Below are 24,243 nucleotides of genomic sequence, written 5' to 3'. Positions count from 1 at the left end.
CCTGCCCCCGCCCTTGCTTTTTCCTCTCCTCCTTTTTTCCTCTAATCTGTCCGAGTTTTCCCCCTGCCCCCTCCCATCTTCCCTAGGCTGAGGTGTGTTATCTCCGTGCCAACCTTTTAGTGCAGTATTTTAGGTGAGTGTTAAGTGTTGTGCGTCTTTTCCGACGTGTAGCGAACAGAAACCATACTGTCGGGGGGGGGGGGGGGGGGGTGTGATTTTTTATGCGAATAGAAATTAGACTGTCGCCGTGTTTTTTAATTAAATATTTACTATTGTACCTGTCTACTTACTGTGTTTTTTAATTATCATCTCCTACTCTTGTTTTATATTTTAATTTCCACAAATTTCCGCCATTTTTTAAAAAAATTAAAAAGTCACCGTTTTTATCCCCTGCTTTTATTATCTTATTGTGTTTTATAATTCTATACGCTGAAGAGCGGCGTACTAATCTGCTGCCAACCCGCTCCCTTGGGGGTGGGGGGGGGGGGGGGGGGGAGGGGGGAATTGAAAACCAATGAAGGAAAAAAAAAGAACTTCACTCTGATAGTGATGAAATGGCAAAGGCAGAGGTGATGTTATCGCTCCATCAACAAAGTAAAATATTCTACAGTCACGGTATCAACAAACTGGTTTCTCAATGGAATAAATTTGCTCGTCATCAGGCTGGCTATGTTGAGAAAAAGATATTTAGAAATAAACAATAAAGATGTAGAATGTTAATGAAGTCTATTTTGTTTAATAAGCTTTAAGAGTTTTGACATCAAAAATTCGGATGTATTACTTTAGAGCATGCCCTCGTATAAGCTGGTACGTAAAATTAGCAGTCAGAACGGAAAAGTGTGGGGTTGAAATAACATGTACGACAATAAAAAGTAACCTTATGAAACCAATCAGCAGTGTTTGTGATGTCGTTCCTACCTTATGTCGAGAGCTATTCTTTACTGTGCATACGTGAAGGAGAGTATTGTCTATTGATAGATGATTTGCTATACTTAGTTCATTCGACTGTGGCTTCCACAGTTGCAATCGTTGCCGGTTTATTGTGAAGTAGCTGTCGCTAAGCGGGAAAAACCGCCGATTAGACCACTGTTACCGAGGTCCAAACTACGGTTTCGAGCGTTTAGTGACACTTACTTCACAATTTTACACGACTTTACTCCCGGAAACCTTTTTTGTTAATTTAAAATGAATGCTTAACAACTGTACCAGCCATGTAATAAATTTTACTGCGCAAATGTGATCGTGTGCGGCACACATTTACCGATATAATTTTCAGGATCAGATAATGCAATGCAACAGTGAACAATGCGTGTGTCCATCGATTTGTGGTGTAATCAGTGGTTACTATGTACAGAAGTGTTATCGTATCTCGACACCGCTTAGTGATACCACATGTCACACTGCGCCATTGCCCTTTGAAGTCACAAGATATATCGACTGATGAAATAATGATCTGGAAAAGATGAGACCTTGTCTGGAGACAGTGATTGACTCTTTTGTTTGCGCATTTAATATTTTTATTGCCGCAGTCACATGAAGGTTTTGTTCTGCTTATCGTAATCGGTATAATTGCATCCTGTGTCTTACACAGTCTGACAAAGCCTTCCTTGGAGCCCATCCTGACACTGTTTCAGTTACTATGATGACGGTCTAAGTTGGCCGGAGCCGGTGAATACCATAAAACATATTTCTGTTGCTGCGTCAGTCCAAATAATAAATTTAGTAACAAAGTAATAATTGTAAGTATGAATTTGGTCCGTGTGAAACTTTGTGAAGCAGAAAACTCGTGAAAAACTGAGAACATCTGAATGACGCTATAGCCTACCGCATTTCAAACAGAGGAAGGAATAATACAAATAAACTAGAAAATTCACAAGTGTAAGTCGGAGGTGCTGAAGCGCACACCAAACCGACATGCTTGCCACGTGTCAGTTGTTTGAATGAAACATTCACTCTGCAGCGAAGTGTGCGCTGATATAAACCTTCCATGACCTTTGACTTTCACGGTCAAGTGCTCTACAGCAATACCGCTCGAGAACACTTGCCCGCGAAAGAAGAAGATCCCGAGTTCGAGTCTCGGTCCGGCACGCGATGTTAATCTTTTAGGAAGTTTCATGTCAGATACTTCCTACAGCGCTCATACAACGTAATCACAATATTGATTGTATAAGTGTAAGTCATTTTCTTGCCAAGATTTCTGTAAATAGCGAAAATAAACATGACAGTTAATCTCTGCAAAACAAAGCTCATTGTGCAATTGCATATCTGCTACCCACCGAACAGCGACATGGTGCAAAAAGACCTGTAGCTTGGGGCCCGACTCAGTCCCCAGTTTTCTTTTTAATTTTTAAGCAACAGAATTTAATAGGTTTCTATGTGTTCACAGAAAATCGACCGATAGTCGGTGTTAGCATTCTAAGTACTGGTGTACGCGCAACTGGAAGGGTGAGCTCTTTCGCGCATTATTAAGTCAAAGATCTTGCTGCCTGTTGTTCCTCGCTACTTGTTCACTTTCTGCGTCATATTCTTGTCATCGATTGTTCTCGAAACGGATATTTCCAAATGAGGCAACCGATATGCAAAGATAAGGACATCTGGATAGCTGACAGCACTCAAAATTTTAAAATGACATATTTATCAGCACAAAAGATGCCTCATTAGGTTGAAGATGTTGATCTGTGGTGTTAATGACATTTTGCTGTTGAAATATATCGAACAAATGAAGGTCATATGTTCACTTACAAAGAGACACGCAGAATACGTTGCCACTGTTCGACAGATAGACTTCTTCACAAGGGAGCACGCAGAATGCGTTGCCACTGTTCGACATATAAACTTCTTCACAACCGACTAAATAATCATGTTTAAGCGACTTTGCATATTCATATTATCGTGATACTTTCAGTCAGTCGATGGATGTCGTGTTATAAGTACATAATTTGCTTTAAATGTAGGGAAACAACCCGCTGAGAAAAAATATATACATCGCAGAGTGATGAATACTTTGTATATGCTTTTTATACAGCCATTTAGCTCATTATTTTTGTTCTGTTATAGTAATACGTCGAATATCATGATATAAACAGTTCAGACATAACATAAAATTTTATATTACTGACCATACCGCAATTTTCAGGTACTAACCAAAGGAATGTATCTCTCTAACAGAGAAAAAACAAAAAACAAAAAAAGCAAAAGAAATCAAAAAACGTATCTATCTATCTATCCATCAATGCGGCTCAGGGATTGTTAACGATCATGATTTAAGGTTAGGGCGTAGTAGTTGTGCTTCACTACTAAACTCATATCTGAGAAGAGTGAGCTTGCAAATCAGTTATTTTGACTTAAATTTTCCGTAGATTTCCTAAGTGATTTAGTGCCAAAGCCGGAATGGTTACTGCAATCTTGTCCATGTTGAAGCCCTAAGCGTCTATAATGACTTTTACGTCGACGGTATGCTACTTTCTAACATTCTTTTTTTTTAAATGTAGCATGAAGTTATGAAAAATCCTCCTATAACGAGGCTGTACTCTGATTTTTTTTCCACTCTGTTTCTCTCCTCTGAGATCTTCCTTTAGAGGTGCTCAAAACTCATAAAAATAATTAGATTGCAGTGAGGAAAACAAGTAAGTTTATATCCTCTTACATGATTTCCTAACATTGTAACTTCTTGAATAAATGGATATCTGGCGTAGTGGCAGATGCACTTGTGGAAACTGCACAAGACAGTGTGTTTAATGAAGATTTATCCTATTTCACAATACTGTATCTTCTACATGCATTGGAACATTTGGATTGGTATTCTGATTGAGGAATCAACAAGCCATAAAATGTAAACATTTAAGTGTTGTCTACACTAGAAGATATAATTATATTTTTATTTATTTATTGTCCTTTCTTTCAGGATATACATACAGAGGGCAATACTAGTTTTTAACAATTGCGAAGATACTCTAAATTTTTTGTTAGAAGATAATACCTTCAACGCAGACAATTTCATATCTGACGTAGTAACGGATGTAGTTGTCAAAACGATGTGGGCTGATCATCGCAGAAGTAGAGAAATAGTAATAGTCACCATACTACTGACAAAGTGAATGGATGTAGCCCTCGAAACTTTGTTGGTTAGTTCACTCCGGATGCGACTGCAACGCAGAGAGCCCATTATTCATCTCGATGGATTCCACATCGACGTTACTGTCGAGGTAAATACTGGCTTCAGTTGTTATACGCGACGATGAAAGCAGTGAAAGTGATCGACAGTTCTGGTTCTACTGGATTGGTGCATAAGTTCGTAGCATTTTTCCGTAAGTTTAATAAACACAACAGATACACATAACAGAGACTTAAGTCATCAATAAAATATCGTGCTTTACTACTTACAACATTCTGCCAACGCGGTAGTAGCTTTTCGATTCCACGACTATAAATATCATGTGGTTTTTAGGCGAAGAACTCGTCGAGCCAGGGTCGGAGCGTATTTTCAGCCAGAAAGAAGGTTCCTTGAAGGTTGTTCGACAGGGAGCGGAGAAGGTGAAAATCTAAGGGCGCAAGATCGGGTGTATAACGTGGGTGTGGAATGGCTTCCCAACCCAACTCCTGTACAGCGTTTTTTGGCAGTCTAGCAGACTGTGGGCGGACGCTGTCGCGGGGTAGCATCACTTCAAGCATTCTGGTCGTTGTTCTCGGATTGCGTCTGCAAGACGTCTCAGTTGTTGCCAATAAACGTCAGCAGTGATGGTTACACCTCGGGAAAGCTATTAGCAGTTTACCACACCGTCACTGTCCCACCAGATGTGTATCATTGCCTTTTGTGGTCTTTGTACGTGGAGTTGATGCTATTTTTTGGCTCAACAATTCCTTTCTTTTCCTTATTTTAGCGTAAAGACACCATTTCTCATCACCAGTTGGGATACAGGACAGAAATGGTCGGTGTTGTTCACGATCCAACTGATGACGAGCAAGCAAAATGGCCACCCACTGACTTCTGTGACTTTGGCTTAGAGCATGAGGTATCCATAGACTCGATTTTTGAGCCTTCCCTATTTGAATGAAAATGTTGCACGATGGTGGAATGATCATAGTTCATCACATTTGCCAGTTCTCGAGTACTGTGACGTGGTTCGATGTGGATTAATGAGTTCAAACGATCTTCAGCAAACCCCAAGATCTCCCTGAACGTGGAGAGTCACTAATACAAAGCGATCATCCTTAAAACTGGAAAGCCGTTTTCGTGCTCAGTCCAGTAGCATTATCCCCATACATGGAGCAAATGATTCTGGTTACCTCCGGTGCTGCCACTCTTCTACTGAAATCAAACAGAAGAATACATCAAAAATTTTTCGATTTCTCCCCTCGGCACTCGATGTTCTAGCGTCCAAGCTCAAATAGCAACAGTGAACTATAAATAAAAAATTACAGTGGATAAATAAACCCATAGCATCCAAAATACCAATATGCAAAACAAAAACGCTACTCACTTACGCACCAAACTAATACATTCGAAGTCATCGTTATGGGCCATATTTTTTGGCGAGAGGGGGGCGAGGCATCGTAGTGTGGTGCCGCCTTATCGCTAAACACGATATCGTTTACGCCATATCTCGCCGTACAGCGCTTGACGACTGAACAACACGTAGCTTACGCTGACGCAGAATTTACTGGATCAGAACGTCAAAGGCAGAACTTTCAATTCCGTTGTAGTCGAAGGCATAAAAGCAGTTCTGTGCTGATGTTATATGTATATTAGAGTTGACTTTGCTCTTGAATGATGAGAGAGCCACATGCAGAGTTACGTTTCGTGCTGTGGAAAAAAGAAGAACGAGCAGGACTCAGTGTCCCATCGCCGACGAGGTCATTGGAAAGGGAATCAGGCAAGTCATTTTTGAAATTAATCGTTCTAGAGTTTGTCTTAAGCGATTTAGCGAAATCACAGAGAACCTATGTACTGATTTTCAGAGAGCGAACTGAACCTCCCGCCTCCCGCAGGCTAGTCCATTGTCTTGATCACCGCGAACGTCCCCCCTCTTCCTCCACCCCCACTTCCCACCTGGTTTCGATTCTGTGGCGAAACATTGTAACATCGATAGCGAGCGTGACTCACGCCCTTCGGCGGACTGCTGGGAAATCCACGAATCAGTACTCATGTGTACTATCTACAAGATATCTCCAAATCAAGGAGATAAAAGAAATGGAAAAGAGGTTTCTTGGCGCCAATACTTTGCGTACGTTTTAACAATACATAAATTCAGCTGTGGAAAACATTATTACATTACTGAATGCAATTAACATAGCTCTCAAACTGATGGTTATTTAGCAGAGAATAGCACTTCAACTGTCATGGTCCTTTTGGACTGTTTAGTTGGTCAATTACTTTAGATTGCACTGTTATTGGGATCATAAATTGGCGAGTCACTACTTCAAAGAATGTCGTCACGAGTCTAAGTAGCCGGGATCAGCATGGGCGTTCGAATAAATTTATCATGGTGGTAGGTGAGGAGATTGGGGGGGGGGGGGGGAGGGGGCGGACGAGAACAAAACTCTGTCATTTTTTGTATGAATGAGTTGATCAGTTTCGAGATATGCCGTGTGGTAAGAACTAAATTTCATAGTCGAAATAAAAAACTTAATATATCCCAAAGAATGGATAGTTATCTACTCAATATCTGAATAGAAGTTCCGTATTCCAGATTCCCCCGGGAAGGGAAAGGTGGGGGGGGGGGGGGAGTTGGCATGTGCAGGGGAGTTAAAAAAATGGCTCTGAGCACTATGGGACTTAACATCTATGGTCATCAGTCCCCTAGAACTTAGAACTACTTAAACCTAACTAACCTAAGGACATCACACAAGACCCAGTCATCACGAAGCAGAGAAAATCCCTGATCCCGCCGGGAATCGAACCCGGGACCCCGGGCGCGGGAAGCGAGAACGCTACCGCACGACCACCAGCTGCGGACAGGGGAGTTCTCCCTCTCGCCTCCCCTTCCGGGCGCCTATACCTCCAGCTACTCATCTTTTCAGTTAGGCATGACAGACCTTCGCAACATTAATACAGTGAACGTAGGGGTGCTACAATGAAGTATACTGTGCAGCTAACCTGCAACCTTATCTGTGTACCCCCTGCTTCTTCCAATGTTTTACCAAACAACTCAAAGTAGAGTAAAAATCTCGTATCGTTTGCCGTTTTTCCGGCGGCGGGCCTTTCAGTGACACAATAATCTCGATATGCAATGTATTTTTACTCCTTAATTTCTTGTCAGGCCCGTAAAAGATCTAGATCACTAAATTTGTCTTTTATGTAGGCTGTACTAGCAAAAAATAGCATCGTTCTGTTTAAAATGAATTAATTTAACGCCCATATCTCTGTGATTAATGGCGTTGCGAATGGACGTTGCTCCTTGTTTCATGTTCCTCTGGCTACTACTCATCAAGGAGAAAATAAATTATAAATATCTTTAACGAGTTAAAGGTTGATTGAGGTAAAAGAATTAGGCGCATAATTCGGTGTACACTATTCGAAAAATGGGTATGGCTCAGCGAGCAATCGAGTTACTTGTGTTTCTTGAAGTTTTCCCGAATGACTGAATATTCCATCATTTTTCGAGAGTGCATCCGGGATTATATTAAATCTTATTCCGATATTCGGCTGGCGACATGTTACCTTTCTCAAGATGAGCCGCTTGCAAGATTTTTTAAAAATTCTTGGAAACGACTCATCTTGAGGAAGGCTGAAATGTTGTCAGCCGAAATATCGGAACAAGACCAGTGTGGCCAGAACTCCCAGTTGGTGCACATCGACAGTGCAGAAAGATATGTATATAGCTTCTTTTCTGTGTTTACTTCGTAGATTCTTACTTAAATTGCGTGTGAGTTTCGTATAGGAGGTGTAATTTCGAGTTTTAGTTACTGTAATCGTAAATTCAGGCAGATTGTAGAGCAGTCATTAGGCATTTGTACAGGTTAGTTCATACATTCTTTGCGTGTTTCCCTTGTGTTATCTAGGCACGGACTCGTGTTTCAGTATCTGATGTTCAAATCGATTAGAATGGACAGGGACTGTGATTGGTGTGTTTGGATGAGAGCTAAGTTGGCATCCCTTCACTCACAGCTGCAGGCGGCGCTGACTTCGGTCGCGCAGCTTGAGGCTGTTGCCAATGGGGAGCCGGACTTGGCTATCACGGGGATGTCAAAATCGTCCCGTCTGTCCTCAGATCGGTCTGCCGCTGTGGTTGCCCCGGTTGCCGTCCGCAATGGGGCTGAGCCCTCGCCTGTGGTTGATTGGGAGGTCGTTCCAAGGCGTGGCAGGCAGCGAAAGACGTCCCCGAAGGCTGATCAGAAAACCTCCCCAGTGCGTCTGACAAACAGGTTTCAGGTACTGTCTCTGGCAGAGCCAGATGCAGCTGCCTGCCCTGTTTCAGAGAATGATTCTCAGCCTTCAAGGTCCGGGCAATCGCATAGGGTGGGCTTATTGGTAGTTGGGAGCTCCAATGTTAGGCGCGTAATGGGGCCCCTTAGGGATATGGCGGCTAAGGTGGGGAAGAAATCCAGTGTGCACTCCGTGTGCATTCCGGGTGGAGTCATTCCTGATGTGGAAAGGGTCCTTCCAGATGCTATGAAGAGCACAGGGTGCAGCCAGCTGCAGGTGGTAGCACATGTCGGCACTAATGACGTGTGTCGCTTTGGATCTGAGGAAATTGTCGCTGGATTCCAGCGGCTACCTGATTTGGTGAAGGCTGCCGGTCTTGCTTACGAGATGAAGGGAGAGCTCACCATCTGCAGCATCGTTGACAGAACCGACTGCGGACCTTTGGTGCAAAGCTGGGTGGAGGGTCTGAATCAGAGGCTCAGACGGTTTTGCGACTGTGTTGGCTGCAGATTCCTTGACTTGCGCCATAGGGTGGTGGGGTTTCGGGTTCCGCTGAATAGGTCAGAAGTTCACTACACTCAGCTGGCGGCTACACGGATAGCGGAGGCTGTGTGGCGTGGACTGGGCGGTTTTTTAGGTTAGAAGGCCTCGGGAAAGCACGGGTTGGGCTGCAATCTCAAAGGGTGCATGGCAAATACAGGACGTGCTTTGGATCAAGGAACAGTCGGAATTGTAGTTGTAAATTGTTGTAGTTGTGCTGGGAAAGTCCGTGAGCTTCAAGCTGAAATCGTTATAGGTACAGAAAGCTGGCTAAAGTCTGAAATAAGTTCTGCAGAAATTTTTACGAAGTCTCAGACGGTGTTCAGGAAAGATAGATTAGGCAGAATCGGTGGTGGAGTGGTTGTGTTTGTCAGTAGTGGTTTATCTTGTAGTGAAGTCAAAGTAGATACTCCGTGCGAATTGGTATGGGTGGAGCTTATACTTAACAGCCGAACTAAGTTAATAATTGGCTCCTTCTGCCGATCCCCAGACTCCGATGATATAGTTGCTGAACAGTTCAGAGAAAATTTGAGTCTCGAAACAAATAAATACCCCACTCATACGGTTATAGTTGGTGGGGACTTCAACCTTCCCTCGATATGTTGGCAAAAATACTTGTTGAAAACCGGTGGTAGGCAGAAAACATCTTCCGAGATTGTCCTAAATGATTTCTCCGAAAATTATTTCGAGCAGTTAGTCCCCGAACCCACGCGAATTGTAAATGATTGCGAAAACACACTTGACCTCTTAGCCACAAACAATCCAGAGCTAATAGAGAGCATCATGACTGATACAGGGATTAGTGATCACAAGGTCGATGTAGCTAGGCTCAATACCGTTTCTTCCAAATCCACCAGAAACAAACGCAAAATAATTTTATTTGAAAAAGCGGATAAAGTGTCACTAGAAGCCTTCCTAAGAGAGAATCTCCATTCCTTCCGAACTGACTATGCAAATGTAGACGAGATGTGGCTCAAATTCAAAGATATAGTAGCAACAGCAATTGAGAGATTCATACCTCGTAAATTGGTAAGAGATGGAACTGATCCCCCATGGTACACCAAACAGGTCCGAACGCTGTTGCAGAGGCAATGGAAAAAGCATGCGAAGTTCAGAAGAACGCGAAATCCCGAAGATTGGCTAAAATTTACAGACGCGCGAAATTTGGCACGGACTTCATTGCGAAATGCCTTTAATAGGTTCCACAACGAAACATTGTCTCGAAATTTGGTAGAAAATTCGAAGAAATTCTGGTCGTATGTAAAGTACACAAAAAAAGGCTCTGAGCACTATGGGACTCAACATCTGTGGTCATCAGTCCCCTAGAACTTAGAACTACTTAAACCTAACTAACCTAAGGACATCACACACATCCATGCCCGAGGCAGGATTCGAACCTGCGACCGTAGCGGTCACGTGGTTCCAAACTGACGCGCCTAGAACCGCACGGCCGGCTAAAGTACACAAGCGGCAAGACGCAGTCAATACCTTCGCTGCGAAGTGCCGATGGTACTGTTACCGACGACAGTGCCGCTAAAGCGGAGTTATTGAACGCAGTTTTTCGAAATTCCTTCACCAGGGAAGATGAATGGAATGTTCCAGAATTTGAAACATGAACAGCTGCTAGCATGAGTCTCTTACAAGTAGATACCTTAGGGGTTACGAAGCAACTCAAATCGCTTGATACGGGCAAGTCTTCAGTTCCAGATTGTATATCGATTGGGTTCCTTTCAGATTACGCTGATACAATAGCTCCCTACTTAGCAATCATATACAAACGCTCGCTCACCGATAGATCTGCAACTGCAGATTGGAAAATTGCGCAGGTCGCACCAGTGTTTAAGAAGGGTATTAGAAGTAATCCATCGAACTACAGACCTATATCACTGACGTCGGTTTGCAGTACGGTTTTGGAGCATATACTGTATTCAAACATTATGAATCACCTCGAAGGGAACGATCTATTGATACGTAATCAGCATGGTTTCAGAAAACATCGTTCTTGTGCAACGCAGCTAGCTCTTTATTCGCACGAAGTAATGGCCGCTATCGACAGGGGATCTCAAGTTGATTCCGTATTTCTAGATTTCCGGAAAGCTTTTGACACCGTTCCTCACAAGCGACTTCTAATCAAGCTGCGGGCCTATGGGGTATCGACTCAGTTGTGCGACTGGATTCGTGATTTCCTGTCAGGAAGGTCGCAGTTCGTAGTAATAGACGGCAAACCACCGAGTAAAACTGAAGTGATATCAGGTGTTTCCCAGGGAAGCGTCTGGGACCTCTGCTGTTCCTGATCTATGTAAATGACCTGGGTGACAATCTGAGCAGTTCTCTAAGGTTGTTCGCAGATGATGCTGTAATTTACCGTCTAGTAAGGTCATCCGAAGACCAGTATCAGTTGCAAAGCGATTTAGAAAAGATTGCTGTATGGTGTGGCAGGTGGCAGTTGACGCTAAATAACGAAAAGTGTGAGGTGATCCACATGAGTTCCAAAGGAAATCCGTTGGAATTCGATTACTCGATAAATAGTATAATTCTCAAGGCTGTCAATTCTACTAAGTACCTGGGTGTTAAAATTACGAACAACTTCAGTTGGAAAGACCACATGGATAATATTGTGGGGAAGGCGAGCCAAAGGTTGCGTTTCAATGGCAGGACACTTAGAAGATGCAACAAGTCCACTAAAGAGACCGCTTACACTACACTCGTTCGTCCTCTGTTAGAATATTGCTGCGCGGTGTGGGATCCTTATCAGGTGGGATTGACGGAGGACATCGACAGGGTGCAAAAAAGGGCAGCTCGTTTTGTATTATCACGTAATAGGGGAGAGAGTGTGGCAGATATGATACGCGAGTTGGGATGGAAGTCTTTAAAGCAAAGACGTTTTCCGTCGCGGCGAGATCTATTTACGAAATTTCAGTCACCAACTTTCTCTTCCGAATGCGAAAATATTTTGTTGAGCCCAACCTACATAGGCAGGAATGATCATCAAAATAAAATAAGAGATATCGGAGCTCGAACAGAAAGGTTTAGGTGTTCGTTTTTCCCGCGCGCTCTTCGGGAGTGGAATGGTAGAGAGATAGTATGATAGTGGTTCGACGAACCCTCTGCCAAGCACTTAAATTTGAATTGCAGAGTAATCATGTAGATGTAGAAGAATTGATAATATTTCAGGTGCACTCCCGAATAGTAATGGAGATACATGTTTTGGGAATTGCTGGCAGAGATAGGAAAACAAACAAATGGATCAGGAAACGGGCTGGAGAGGATGACGTAAGTAATTATGTCCGTAATGAAAATTAAATGGAAGTGGACAGAACGTGAATGCAGATGAATAATAGATGGACCTAGGAAGTTCTTCGCTGCGCTCTAAGAGATGAGAGCAACTAATGGATTGTGGGTGTTTGTTATTACACGCAGGAGTGACATGGACATGTACATTCACCTCAATGCGCGGGAAAGTCTGGTGGAGGGTTTTAACAGCTCTGAATATCAAGGGTGTTTCAAAGTCTTTACAGAAACGTCTAGGGGCGGTAGATCACGTCATGGTGCGCAACTTTCGTTGCAGATAGTATTTTCACTGACGCTTCCTGGCAGCTCCGGGAGTCGATTAAGACCGATTACATATATCTACATCTACATGGATACTCTGCAAATCACGTTTAAATGCCTGCCAAAGGGTTCATCGAACCACCTACACAATTCTCTATTATTCCAATCTCGTATAGCGCGCGGAAAGAAAGACCACATATATATTTCCGTACGAGCTCTGATTTTCCCTTATTTTATCGTGGTGATCGTTTCTCCCTATGCAGGTCGGTGTCAACAAAATATTTCTCTTTCGGAGGAGAAAGTTGGTGATTGGAATTTCGTGAGAAGTTCCGTCGCAACTAAAAACGCCTTTCTTTTAATGATGTCATCCCAAATCACGTATCATTTCAATGAGACTCTCTCCCATAATTCGCGATAATAGAAAACGTGCTGCCCTTCTTTGAACTTTTTCGATGTACTCCGACAGACCTGTCTGGTAAGGATCCCACACTGCGCACCAGTATTCTAAAAGAGGACAGACAAGCGTAGTTTAGGCAGTCTCCTTAGTAGATCTGTTGCATTTTCTAAGTGTCCTGCCAATAAAATGCAGTCTTTGATTAGCCCTCCTTACAACATTTTCTGTGTGTTCCTTCAAATGGTTCATATGGCTCTAAGCACTATAGGAATTAACATCTGGGGTCATCAGTCCCCTAGACTTAGAACTACTTAAACCTAACTAACCTAAGGACATCTCACACAGCCATACCCGAGTGAGGATTCGAACCTGCGACCGTAGCAGCTGTGCGGTTCCGGAGTGAAGCACCTAGAACCGCTCGGTCACAGCGGCCGGCATGTGTTCCTTCTAGTTTAAGTTGTTCGTAACTGTAATTACTAGGTATTTAGTTGAATTTACGGTTTTTAGATTTGACTGATTTATCGTGTAATCGAAGTTTAACGGATTCCTTTTAGCACTCATGTGGATGACCTCACACTTTTCGTTGTTTAGGGTCAATTGCCACTTTTCGCACCATTCAGATATCTTTTCTAAATCATTTGGTGTTTGTTTTGATCTTCTGATGACTTTATTAGTCGATAAACGACAGCGTCACCTGCAACCAGCCAAAGACAGCTGCTCAGATTGTCTCCCAAATCGTTTATATAGATAAAGAACAGCAAAGGGCCTATAACACTACCTTGCGGAACGCCTGAAATCACTTCTGTTTTACTCGATGACTTTTCGTCAATTACTATGAACTGTGACCTCTCTAACAGGAAGTCACAAATCCAGTCACATAACTAAGATGATATTCCATAACCACGGAATTACACTATAAGCCGCTTGTATGGTACAGTGTCAAAAGCCTTCTGGAAATCCAGAAATACAGAATCGATCTGAAATCCCTTGTCAATTGCGCTCAACACTTCATGCGAATAAAGAGTTAGTTGTGTTTCACAAGAACGGTGTTTTCTAAACCCACGTTGACTGTGCGTCAATAGACAGTTTACTTCGAGGTAATTCATAATGTTCGAACACAATATATGTTCCAGAATCCTGCTGCATATCGACGTTTCTGATTTGGGCGTGTAATTAAGTGGATTACTCCTACTACCTTTCTTGAATATTGGTGTGACCTGTGCAACTTTCCGGTCTTTCGGTACGGATGTTTCGGCGAGCGAACGGTTGTATATGATTGTCAAGTATGGAGCTAATGCATCAGCATACTCTGAAAGGAACCTAACTGGTGTACAGTCTGGACCAGAAGACTTGCTTTTATTAAGTGATTTAAGTTGCTTCACTACTCCGAAGATATTTACTTCTATGTTACTCATGTTGGCAGCTGTTTTTGATTCGAATTCTGGAATATTTACCTCGTCTTCTTTTGTGAAGGCATTTCGGAAGGCTGTGTTCAGTAACTCTGCTTTGGAAGCACTGTCTTCGATAGTATCTCCATTGCTATCGCGCAGAGAAGGCATTGATTGTTTCTTGCCGCTAACATACTTCACATACGCCTTTGAGAGGCGCAGGTTGTAGGCAGTCTGCGACGCTCACATACGGTGTGAGGTGCCTTTCGTCCATCATCTGCTCTGCGTGAAAGGAGGTAGGTGAAGCGAATTTAAAATTCCTGATTCGCTTCTAAAATACATTTCTCACCTTACAAACACGGATCCTTATGGTCTAGAGTCGCTGGAAGGCAGCAGGCAATATACTGTCTCTAACAAAAGTTGTTCCTCATGACGTGATCTGTCATCCCAAGGCGTTTGATGCAATGACTTTGAAACACCCTGAACAACTAGATGTAAGCACTGTGAGCAAATCTTAGTCACCTCCAGCAGACATCGCTCTGATACTACTGCCTCTAGCCTTGGTAATAGCTGTCGTCATCCTGGAAAACGGGAATGTCGACGGCCTACTCGTCACAAAGATGTAGATGAAAAGGCAGCTCTTGGTCACCAAGAATGTTGAAACAAACATTCTGTAGTAGAGACGGCGTAAGAAGGTCCTTGACATCTCGCAGCACATTTGCCAGCTTTCAGCTGCGAAGCGCTAACGGTAGCAGGTGAAAACAGGAGCCGTTTGCAGGGCTGCGGCAACACTGAGGTGTTGCCATAGAGACGTTTACAAAATCGCGTTATGTTATTGGTAGAGATAGTAGGCCCGTAAAACTGCCGCACCCAGCCTACTACAACTATCAGGGATCAAATTACAGTTACTCAACTATAGTTTATGTTGACTGTAACCTCAATAAGTGGACGCAAGTCATGGTACGAAAACAGCTCCAAGACTTCGCCAACACCCTCACTGGACCGTCGGTGCACTCGACACCTTGCGTCATTTTGAAAGAGGAAAAATGCGCAGCTCGTCGAACTACACAATACGTCTCCATTCAGCTGCTCTTCTGTTTCTGTGCTGTTTGGTCCAGTGAAGGCGAGCACACGTATGAGGGATGTTCAAAACGAAGGTTTCTAAACATCACTGTGGGTATAATTGAAGTCTTTATTCAACAGTAATCACCAGAGGCCTGAGCGGGATTATCCCACTGTTTCATGAGCTGAAGGGTTCCGTGTTCGTAGAGCTCCTGTCGCTGTGATAGGAGCCAGTGTCCTACCGTGGTCTTCATTTTCCGAGTTCAAGTGCTTCCCCTAGAGATGTTTTTTTGGCGGACCAAACACATGGAAGTCGCAGGGCGATATGTCTGGGCTGCAGGGTGGATGCTCAAACTACTCCCACTTGAACTATGCTGTAACATTTTGTGTGACCTTGGAGACGTCTTGAAGCGCGTTATTGCGGAGCAGAATCACTCTCTCCATGAGGAGCCCAGATCGTTTCCTCTTGGTGCACTTGCGTAGGCTACCGAGCATCTCACAGTACATGCCATTGTTCATAGTTTATTCATGCTCGAGGACTTCAATGAGCATCGGACATCGGACGTCCAAAAAGACGACGAACATTACCTTGCTGCTGAGGTCCCTAGATGTGTCACTACGTTATCCAAGAGCGCCATTTGCAAATTTCAGTCGGGCTGTTTGTTACGACGTTTCGTACCTTTCATCTGAACTCATTATACATCACTTAAGTCGGCGGCGAAGGGTACACGACTGCCTGGCACCAGTCAGTTATTCATCATCTACAGCGCTGTATAGCGACCACTGTGCTCTTTTAACGGAGTGACTAAAATTTTGCATGAGTAATTGCATTAATGGGCCCTTTATGTTTCTGGAACACCTACTGCAGTTTCAACCAAACTTGCTACACCTATCACTTATTAAATGAAAATATTACTGTAGGGTAAGAATCTCCTAGCACGCCTATGGTTAGGGGCGGATTGTCTGGAACACTTAGAGCAATTTCACCCACTATTAGTACTCATATGACATACTATTTGGGGAAACAATATTGTCAGGTAACTATTTGTAGCACTTTAGGAGTGATAGTGTAGTGGGAGGGGATCACACGTAACAATAAGCGTAAACAACGTAAATGAGTGCCTATATTTTAGTTTTCAAAGATTCTAGACTGACTGGAGTCAGTCCCATTGACGTAACATTTCCATCTTCAATGTTGAAGTTGGAAGGGACTGATATACAAAACAGTACTACAGATTGAATTTGAGATCATCTTATTTCTCCCACTGAAGAATTTATTTATTCTAGCTTCTGGAGGGAGGAATTAAAATGTTGCTATAATCAGATTTTATGGTAAATTACTATTACACTGAATTAGTGAATGTTTTACTATATTCTTTCTGTAATGTTCTTATATTTTTAAAAACCTTAACGTAAAACTTATTTTTTTAGCCTGTCCATTTCCTGTCTTCTAGTAGACTGAGATATTAAATAACCTGACAGTCCCCGGTAATCAGATTGTGCTTAATAAAGTGAAGGCAACTGACGTTGTTTGGAGCGATCGATCTGTCGGATGGAGTCGTAAGTTATGGCGATGCACAAAAACAAATGGAGAGTGATCTCCTAGGTATTTAAAAAAACATCGATCTGTGTTCAAAGTTATATCTGTGGTTTCTCCAACACAACAGTGCTACTGGGCAAATGTTTTCTGAATGTAGTTGTGCAGCAAACCTGCTAGGCGAATATCGACGCGCCATTCTTTACACAGGCTCAGGACAGTCCGCTCGCAACTTAAAGGATCTGCTACGGAGAAGAAGTGACTGGAGCGCTTCGATTTCCACTGAAACTTAGAAGAATGCTTCTAATACTACTTTCTGAAAGATACACAAGCAAGTAAAGTGAGTAAAGCGTATTTCGGAATACTGTGTGCTAAAAGAGTGGAACTAGAAGAAACTTGGGGTTCAGAGGATGACACGACTTGTTTGAGTGGCTGAATTGGAAACAACGTGTTTGAAACGTTGACGACTCTCTGAGTTGTTCGGGACCGTATTCCACAATCATATAAACAGGCAGTCTTCCATTTTGTTGTTTCATGTTCAAATTTTCACTTTTACTAACTGGCTTTCGGCTGCTCGGTTATAGTAGCATTACATCTTTGAATATAATTGCTTACTTACTATCTAATCTCTTTGAGTCCTGCTCCTCCAGTATGCGACCAAGGACAAGGGTAAAAAACAGATGACACTGATTTTGTAACTAGCTCTGTACATTTTTATGAGCCTATCATTTCCCGAAAAAGTGGACGTTTTCCTTAAGCTAGGCGTTAACTACCGTACAATCAAAACTGTTTAAAAGATGGATTATTTTATCGCACTGTTAATGGTGTAATGTTTTAAAACCGTTTATTTAGTCAACAATTGTAAAAAGAACTCGTAAAAATAAGAAGTCATTTTCTCAACTCATTATCAGTGGTTCTGTTAACGAGTGTAACAGTCATTTTGAATTTTACCTTGCATTGCTACTGTGTTCACTTGCATCTCCTTTACTATGATGGGTCTCTTGGACCCAATTTGCTTTTCTCTCCTATTTTTTAGTGATTCAGAGTACAAAAACGCTTGAAATAGAATTGTGTTGTATATATAAAATTATGGATTTGAGTAGATTTTTGTTTGTTTTGCTACTTAAGGAATTTAGAAAAAATTCTTAGATTTAAGTTCAAGATCGAAAATGAATACAAGGGATGAATTTACACGAACAATGTAGAAATCGAATTAACACTATTTTATTGTTTACCAAGAACTGTGTAATGGCGAATTAGGAAGAACAATGAAATTTAAGAAACTCACAATCAGGCATGATGATTTAAATAAATACCATTGAAGCAAACTTACGTAGTGAACTGAGAGTCTCCACAATTTAGTTTTAACATGTTGTATCCAAATGTCTTTTTAATTTATCGGGCTATTACATGCAACCTTTACAAATTGGAATGTTTTTTAGACGTAAACACTTAGAGAATTTGCAACAAATATATTCAGTTTTACTATCTTTACAACCATAGCACTTTCCTTGCTTAGGGACTGTACTCAGCTTGTCACTTTCATCTTCCTGTCGCTTGAGTTCAATCAGTCTGTTCACAAATTTTTGAGAGGTTGGTTGATATGCTTACTGCTAGCCCTCTGCAGTAACTGGCCTTTGATTAGAGTTTTCCCAAGAGAATTCAGAAAGTCTTTTCTATTCGTCTCTCACTGGTTGTCTGCTCTGAAAATGACGATGCATGCTACATTCAATGCTCAAAAGAATAAGGCCAAAGATCATCTCTAATTGTTCTTGCTACATCATAGGTGGCGCAAATTTTGTCAGCTGATAAGATCCATCTGGTTGATCTCCTAAATAAACTTCCACATTTGTGGTGTAAGCTGTTCTTGCATCAGCTTTCATTCCATATTTGCCAGATTTGGAAGGAATGTACATCCGAAAACTACAGCGTCCTCGAAATATTACAAGCATTTCATCTTCAGTCACATACTATGCAAGAGAAAAGTGCGCCTTGCAGTTTTTTTGTGAACAAATGAAACATATTTCTTATAGGAGTCAATTTATCCTGTTTCCGTCTGTCGGATCTAGTTGACTATCATTAAATCTTAGACACTGTTCCAGAAAGCTAAATCTCGGTAGAGTCATTGTAGAATAGACTATCTTGAATCCCAGACTGCTTCTAAATTCACCGTACCAGTCTTGCATATTCCACTCAAATATATCAGACCAATAAAGGTTGAAATGGCTCTGAGCACTATGAGACTAAACATCTGAGGTCATCAGTCCCCTAGACCTTAGAACTACTTAAACCTAACTAACCTAAGGACATCACACATCCATGCCCGAGGCAGGATTCGAACCTGCGACCGTAGCAGCGGCGCGGTTCCGGAATGAAGCGCCTAGAACCGCTCGGTCATACCGGCCGGCACCAATAAAGGCTCCGATTTCAACTTTATCTGTCTCATGAATAAAGGACTAAGAAGAAGAGTATCTAGAATTAGCACACCTGATGCATAGTTTAGTACATGTCACTACTTCATCCATAATTTCACCAGTGAAAAACAACTCTCATATTTCTATATCTGTCTTTTTATCCTTTGCAGTTCCCTTCACACCTCGAATATCTGATACAAGATTATGTGATGTAGTCCTGTAATGGGGACAAGGAATGTCTTTGATCCATTTGGTATGATTGTTCTTGCCAAAGAAATATTTATTATATCTGCTTTGTATCACAGTCATCCTTACTTTCTTCACTTTCTGTATCATGTTTACTATACAGTTCAAAGTCTGAGTCTACACCTTTTCGCCTGATTTAGCAATGTATAGTCTTCTGTCTCATCAGTTTTAGCCCTCTCCTGAAATGAGCAGGCTGATTCAGCGTACTGAACGTGTGCTAAAATCGCATTTGTGTTATAAAAAAAGATACCTGCAGACCCTAACAGTACTTACCTGCTAGATTCCGTCGGGTCTGGCAGACCAAAACACGTCAGAATCACTCTTAGACAATGGACTTCAACCCGCCCTCAACAATCAAATTTCATAACAGTGAAAAATAACGAAATTATCAACACGGGTACAGTGTTGTAAACCTAACAAAAACTAATGGCCAGTCTAATCCGGGTCTCGATGACCCAACACTAACAATGAAGGGTAGATTCTGTACCGAGGAAAAAGACGTTGCTGTTTATGCTTTCATTCCTTAGTATCATTAGCCTTCAGATAATACCATATTTATTTTCTTGGAATTATTAACCGGTACACCAAACAAATTTGATACATTGTATGTTAGAATACATATCATCAAAGAAGTAATTTGACAGATTTATTCTTCATTACGATGAAAGCAATCGAGAAAGTGAAATAGTTACTTGACGTGGGCTAATGACACAAAAATTATAACAAAGGAGTTACTATGGATTGTTTTGTATATGAATTATTCACGTGATGAGCGGAAAGATTACGGGTGAGATACCTTTCAGGCGCATTTACAATATTCATGCACAATTTTCGAAGATTACACGTCACGTTCAGTACAGTAATGTACATTACATGTTTAACTTGCGGAAAACATACATACAAATTGTGAAGTGTCAGAATACTTTTCTTACAGACATCACTGTTTTTTTCTAAAACGACATTAATATTAATTAATTTGTTTTAAAATAGAAAACGAGGTTATGGTAGCAGCAAGTGATGTAGACATACGGTAACTACTGTTGCTATATATTGAGCGAAGATGGTAAATAAAATTGTGCAACGACGTTGACTGGATAAGATTCGTAATATTTTGTTTCTATCTATCAGCTTCAGTCAACATATAGAAGTAGTTGTTAAGGTGTGTCTGCTTCTCTTGCCGCTACCATAACCTCGTTTCCTATTTTAAAACAAATTAACTAAAATTAACTTCGTTTTAGAAGAGACGGAATCTGCACAGTTTCTGTCATGGACGATTGCTTTTAACGACAACCGCAGTTTTAACGAGCATATAACGGCAGCAACTTACTGTAATGTTCTTATAAAAAAAAAAGACGTTGGCAAACAGCGCAGACATCTACAGCTTTTACTCATCACCTGTAGTTCTAGACCCATATAGAGATCATAATACAATTTTGTAGCAATCATGGTATTTTGCTACGAGAGTTGGAAGTTTAATAGTGGCAGGTATTCATTTACAGCTCGTACAAAACAGATAAGTGTTTCAAAGTTTTAATGACCTTCAAAGTGGTCACCAGCTTTGTGTACCCATTGCCAGCTATGTGGAAGTCGTAGGATACTCTTAACAGTGCCAGTTGTGTTGAGACAGTTCGAGCACCGTGGTATATTTCCCGACGAATTTGCAGCAATCCTGAAGCGAATGCCGTGAGTGTTTCCTTCATTTCAGAAATCTAGTTGAACTTACGAGAGCGTAAGTCAAGGCTGTGCAGTAGGTGTTATAGCACTTGGCAACCCCATCAGACAAACAAATCAGTAACAGCTTGCACTGTACGTGCTTGAGCATTGTCCTACAAAATGATGATCAGGTCCTGCAGCAAGTGTCATCACTTCTGTCTCCGTCCTGTTCATTTTTGGAACACAGCCTACGACCAGCTTAGAGACTGAAGTGATGACGCTTTCTGCAGGACCTGACTATCATTTTGCAGGACAATGCTCAAGCACGTACAGTGCAGGCTGTTACTGATTGGTTTGACTGATGGGGCTGCTAAGTGCTATACCACCTACTGCACTCCCTTGACTTAAGCCCTCATGAGTTCAACTCGATTTCTAAACTGAAGGAAACACTTCACGGCATTCGCACCAGAACTGCTACAAATTCGTCGGGCAATAGACCGCGCCGCTCGAACTGTCAACACAACTGGCGCTGCTGGGCTGGTCGAGAATATTCTATGAATATGCTTTGAAGGCCAGATTCTTCTACGTAAATGATGGGCTGGTCGAGAATATTCTATGAATATGCTTTGAAGGCCAGTAAAACTTTGAAACGCGTATCTATTTGGTACGTGCTGTAAATAAATAGTTGCCACTACTGAAGTTCCAGCCCTCGTATAATTTTAATTAGACATCCATGACTCAGAACGGGTGACGTATAACTGCACAATTGTTGAAGAGGAAATAAGTTAGCAAACATAAACATCACATCAGCTTAATGTCAGGCACGAGTGGGGCTGCATTGTTAGCTTTTTAAAGAAATAGCGGCTACTGGACATCACGTGACCAAGTCCGATCGTATATGTTGCGCACTCTTAAGGGCTGGCTGACTGAAGAGCGGCTTCCATTTTCGAGGACACGTTATTTACGTTTAGCTGCTTAAACTAACACAGAGAGAATTTCAGCAAGGTATGTGGGAGCGCTATTGACAAGTGCGACTGGTTAAAATGGAGGAGAAGAGGACAAAAACACACACACACACACACACACACACACACACACACACACATACATACATACAAACACAGAGTGAGAGGGAAAGAAAGAGGGAGAAAAGAGAGAGCGAGAGGCTACACTCACCTGTCCATATTGATTCTGCCCTTTCAGCAGTCGTTCGGTGAACGAAGATATGAAGTTCTGCGACCTGTGCGCTCATTTAAGTACCAGCAGACGGCAGCGGTGTGTGTGTGTGTGTGTGTGTGTGTGTGTGTGTGTGTGTGTTATCAGATAGGCGCCCGGCGATAAGTCATGGCGTAGCGATCAAACGACGTGTCGTTCACTGATTGGCTGGCTAATCTCGACAGTGTCACGCAGTGTCACCATCATTATGCAGTAGACAGGTAGTTCGTGGAATGTATGAAAACTTCTGTCATGATTCATGCTTACGTAGTGCGTGTGACTTTACTATTCACCGATGAGAAGCTAAAATCAGTTACCTCCTCATACATATTGCGAGACTGACGTGAGTCACACTCGAAACGAAATCAGAGAGCCAGATTAATGTCCGTTGGTCTGGTGAGGCGATCAGTCTTAGTTGTTAGGCTTTTTCCCAGATTCTTCTACGTAAATGATGGGCTGGTCGAGAATATTCTATGAAGTGTACCGTCTAACAAGATCATACATAATTCTCTAATGCGAATATTCTAGAGTACTGGTCCAGTGTTTGGCTTCCGTATCTAGTAAATCTGGCAGCTGATGCTAAGGAATTTGGAAATTCCCTACTAAAATCGTGACAGGTCGGTGCAGCGAATACCTAAGTATAATAGAAATGCTTGTGAAACTTAAATGGCAATCGCTGGGATAAAAGCGACCTTCTTCTAACGAAATCTTGTTGGGAAGGTCTAGAGGACTAGATGTCTGTAGCTCGATTCTACAGCCACAATTTTTCTATGCATCTATCGTTGTAATTTGGAGAAAAAGATTACAGACTAGAGACTACGGAGCACATAAAGACATTAACTTTCCCCAGTCCACGCACGAAAGGAATACTACGTGAATTGCCGACATTGGTACAAAACACCATCCGCCATGTACTGTACAACAGCTTGTGGAGTTCGTACGTAGAGGTAAATGTAAGTCTCACTTCATCTCTAAAACCCTGTAAATAAATAATACAAACACCTGTAAACAAACACTGTAAACAAACACTACAAACGAACGAAAACGCACAGAACAGAAGTTAAGCAGTTCAAGCATAGAGTGTACACGACTTTCGCCTCAATTTAGCAACAGGAATGGTATCACGCTACACACGAAATGAGTGTTCGTCAAATGTGACCCACGAAAACAGGATTAAAGCCAACAAAAAACAAAAAAAATCACTCCGTCTTCAGGCCACAAGTGGCCCACCGGGACCATCCGACCGCCGTGTCATCCTCAGCTGAGGATGCGGATAGGAGGGGCAGGTGGTCAGCACACCGCTCTCCTCGTCGTTATGATGGTTTTCTGTGACCAGAGCCGCTACTGTTTGGTCGAGTAGCTCCTCAGTTGACAACACGAGGCTGAGTGCACCCCGAAAAATGGCAGCACCACACGGCGGCCAGGACGGTTACCCATCCTAGTGCCGGCCACGCCCAACAGTGCTTAACTTCGGTGATCTGACGGGAACCGGTGTGTCCACTGCGGCAAGGCCGTTATCCTAAACCCAACAAAGAGAAGGTAAAAATAATCTGAAGAGATCAACTGCCGAGAAAGCGAACGTGAAATAGATTTGCAAGTGTGTAAATCCAATCTGCAACAATGAGATATCTGATTTAATTTCAGCGAATCTCGGTAATTTTCTAATAGTCCGACTTAATGAATTAATCTGTGTATCTGTGAAGCTCTCGTGCTGACAAAAAGAAGTCTAGGAATAGATTTGTAAGTCTATAAGTTCAATCTGCAATAATAATAGTCAGACATAATGAATTAACGAAAATGTTCGCTGAATACAATTATTTAGTAAGTCGTTTTATTAATTCGGGAGGTTATTCATACGAGGGCGTGCTGAAAAGTAA

General features: G+C 42.1%; 1 protein-coding gene across 1 annotated transcript in view; it reads right to left on the bottom strand.

Annotated features, from left to right (window-relative positions):
* The window catches only part of LOC126455622 (turripeptide Lol9.1-like), a 34,376-nt gene extending 12,011 nt beyond the window's left edge, over window positions 1-22,365 (bottom strand). The window contains exon 1 of the mRNA XM_050091386.1: window positions 22,328-22,365. Within this exon, the coding sequence (XP_049947343.1) occupies window positions 22,328-22,335 (8 nt within the window). The 5' untranslated portion in view covers window positions 22,336-22,365. The remainder of the gene's footprint in view (window positions 1-22,327) is intronic.
* Between the last annotated feature and the right edge of the window lie 1,878 nt (window positions 22,366-24,243).

The sequence above is a fragment of the Schistocerca serialis genome, chromosome 2 (genome assembly GCF_023864345.2).
Source record: "Schistocerca serialis cubense isolate TAMUIC-IGC-003099 chromosome 2, iqSchSeri2.2, whole genome shotgun sequence".
Classification (NCBI taxonomy): Eukaryota; Metazoa; Arthropoda; class Insecta; order Orthoptera; family Acrididae; genus Schistocerca; species Schistocerca serialis.
Note: the sequence above shows the minus strand (reverse complement) of the source record. Positions and strands in the feature narration are given on the sequence as shown.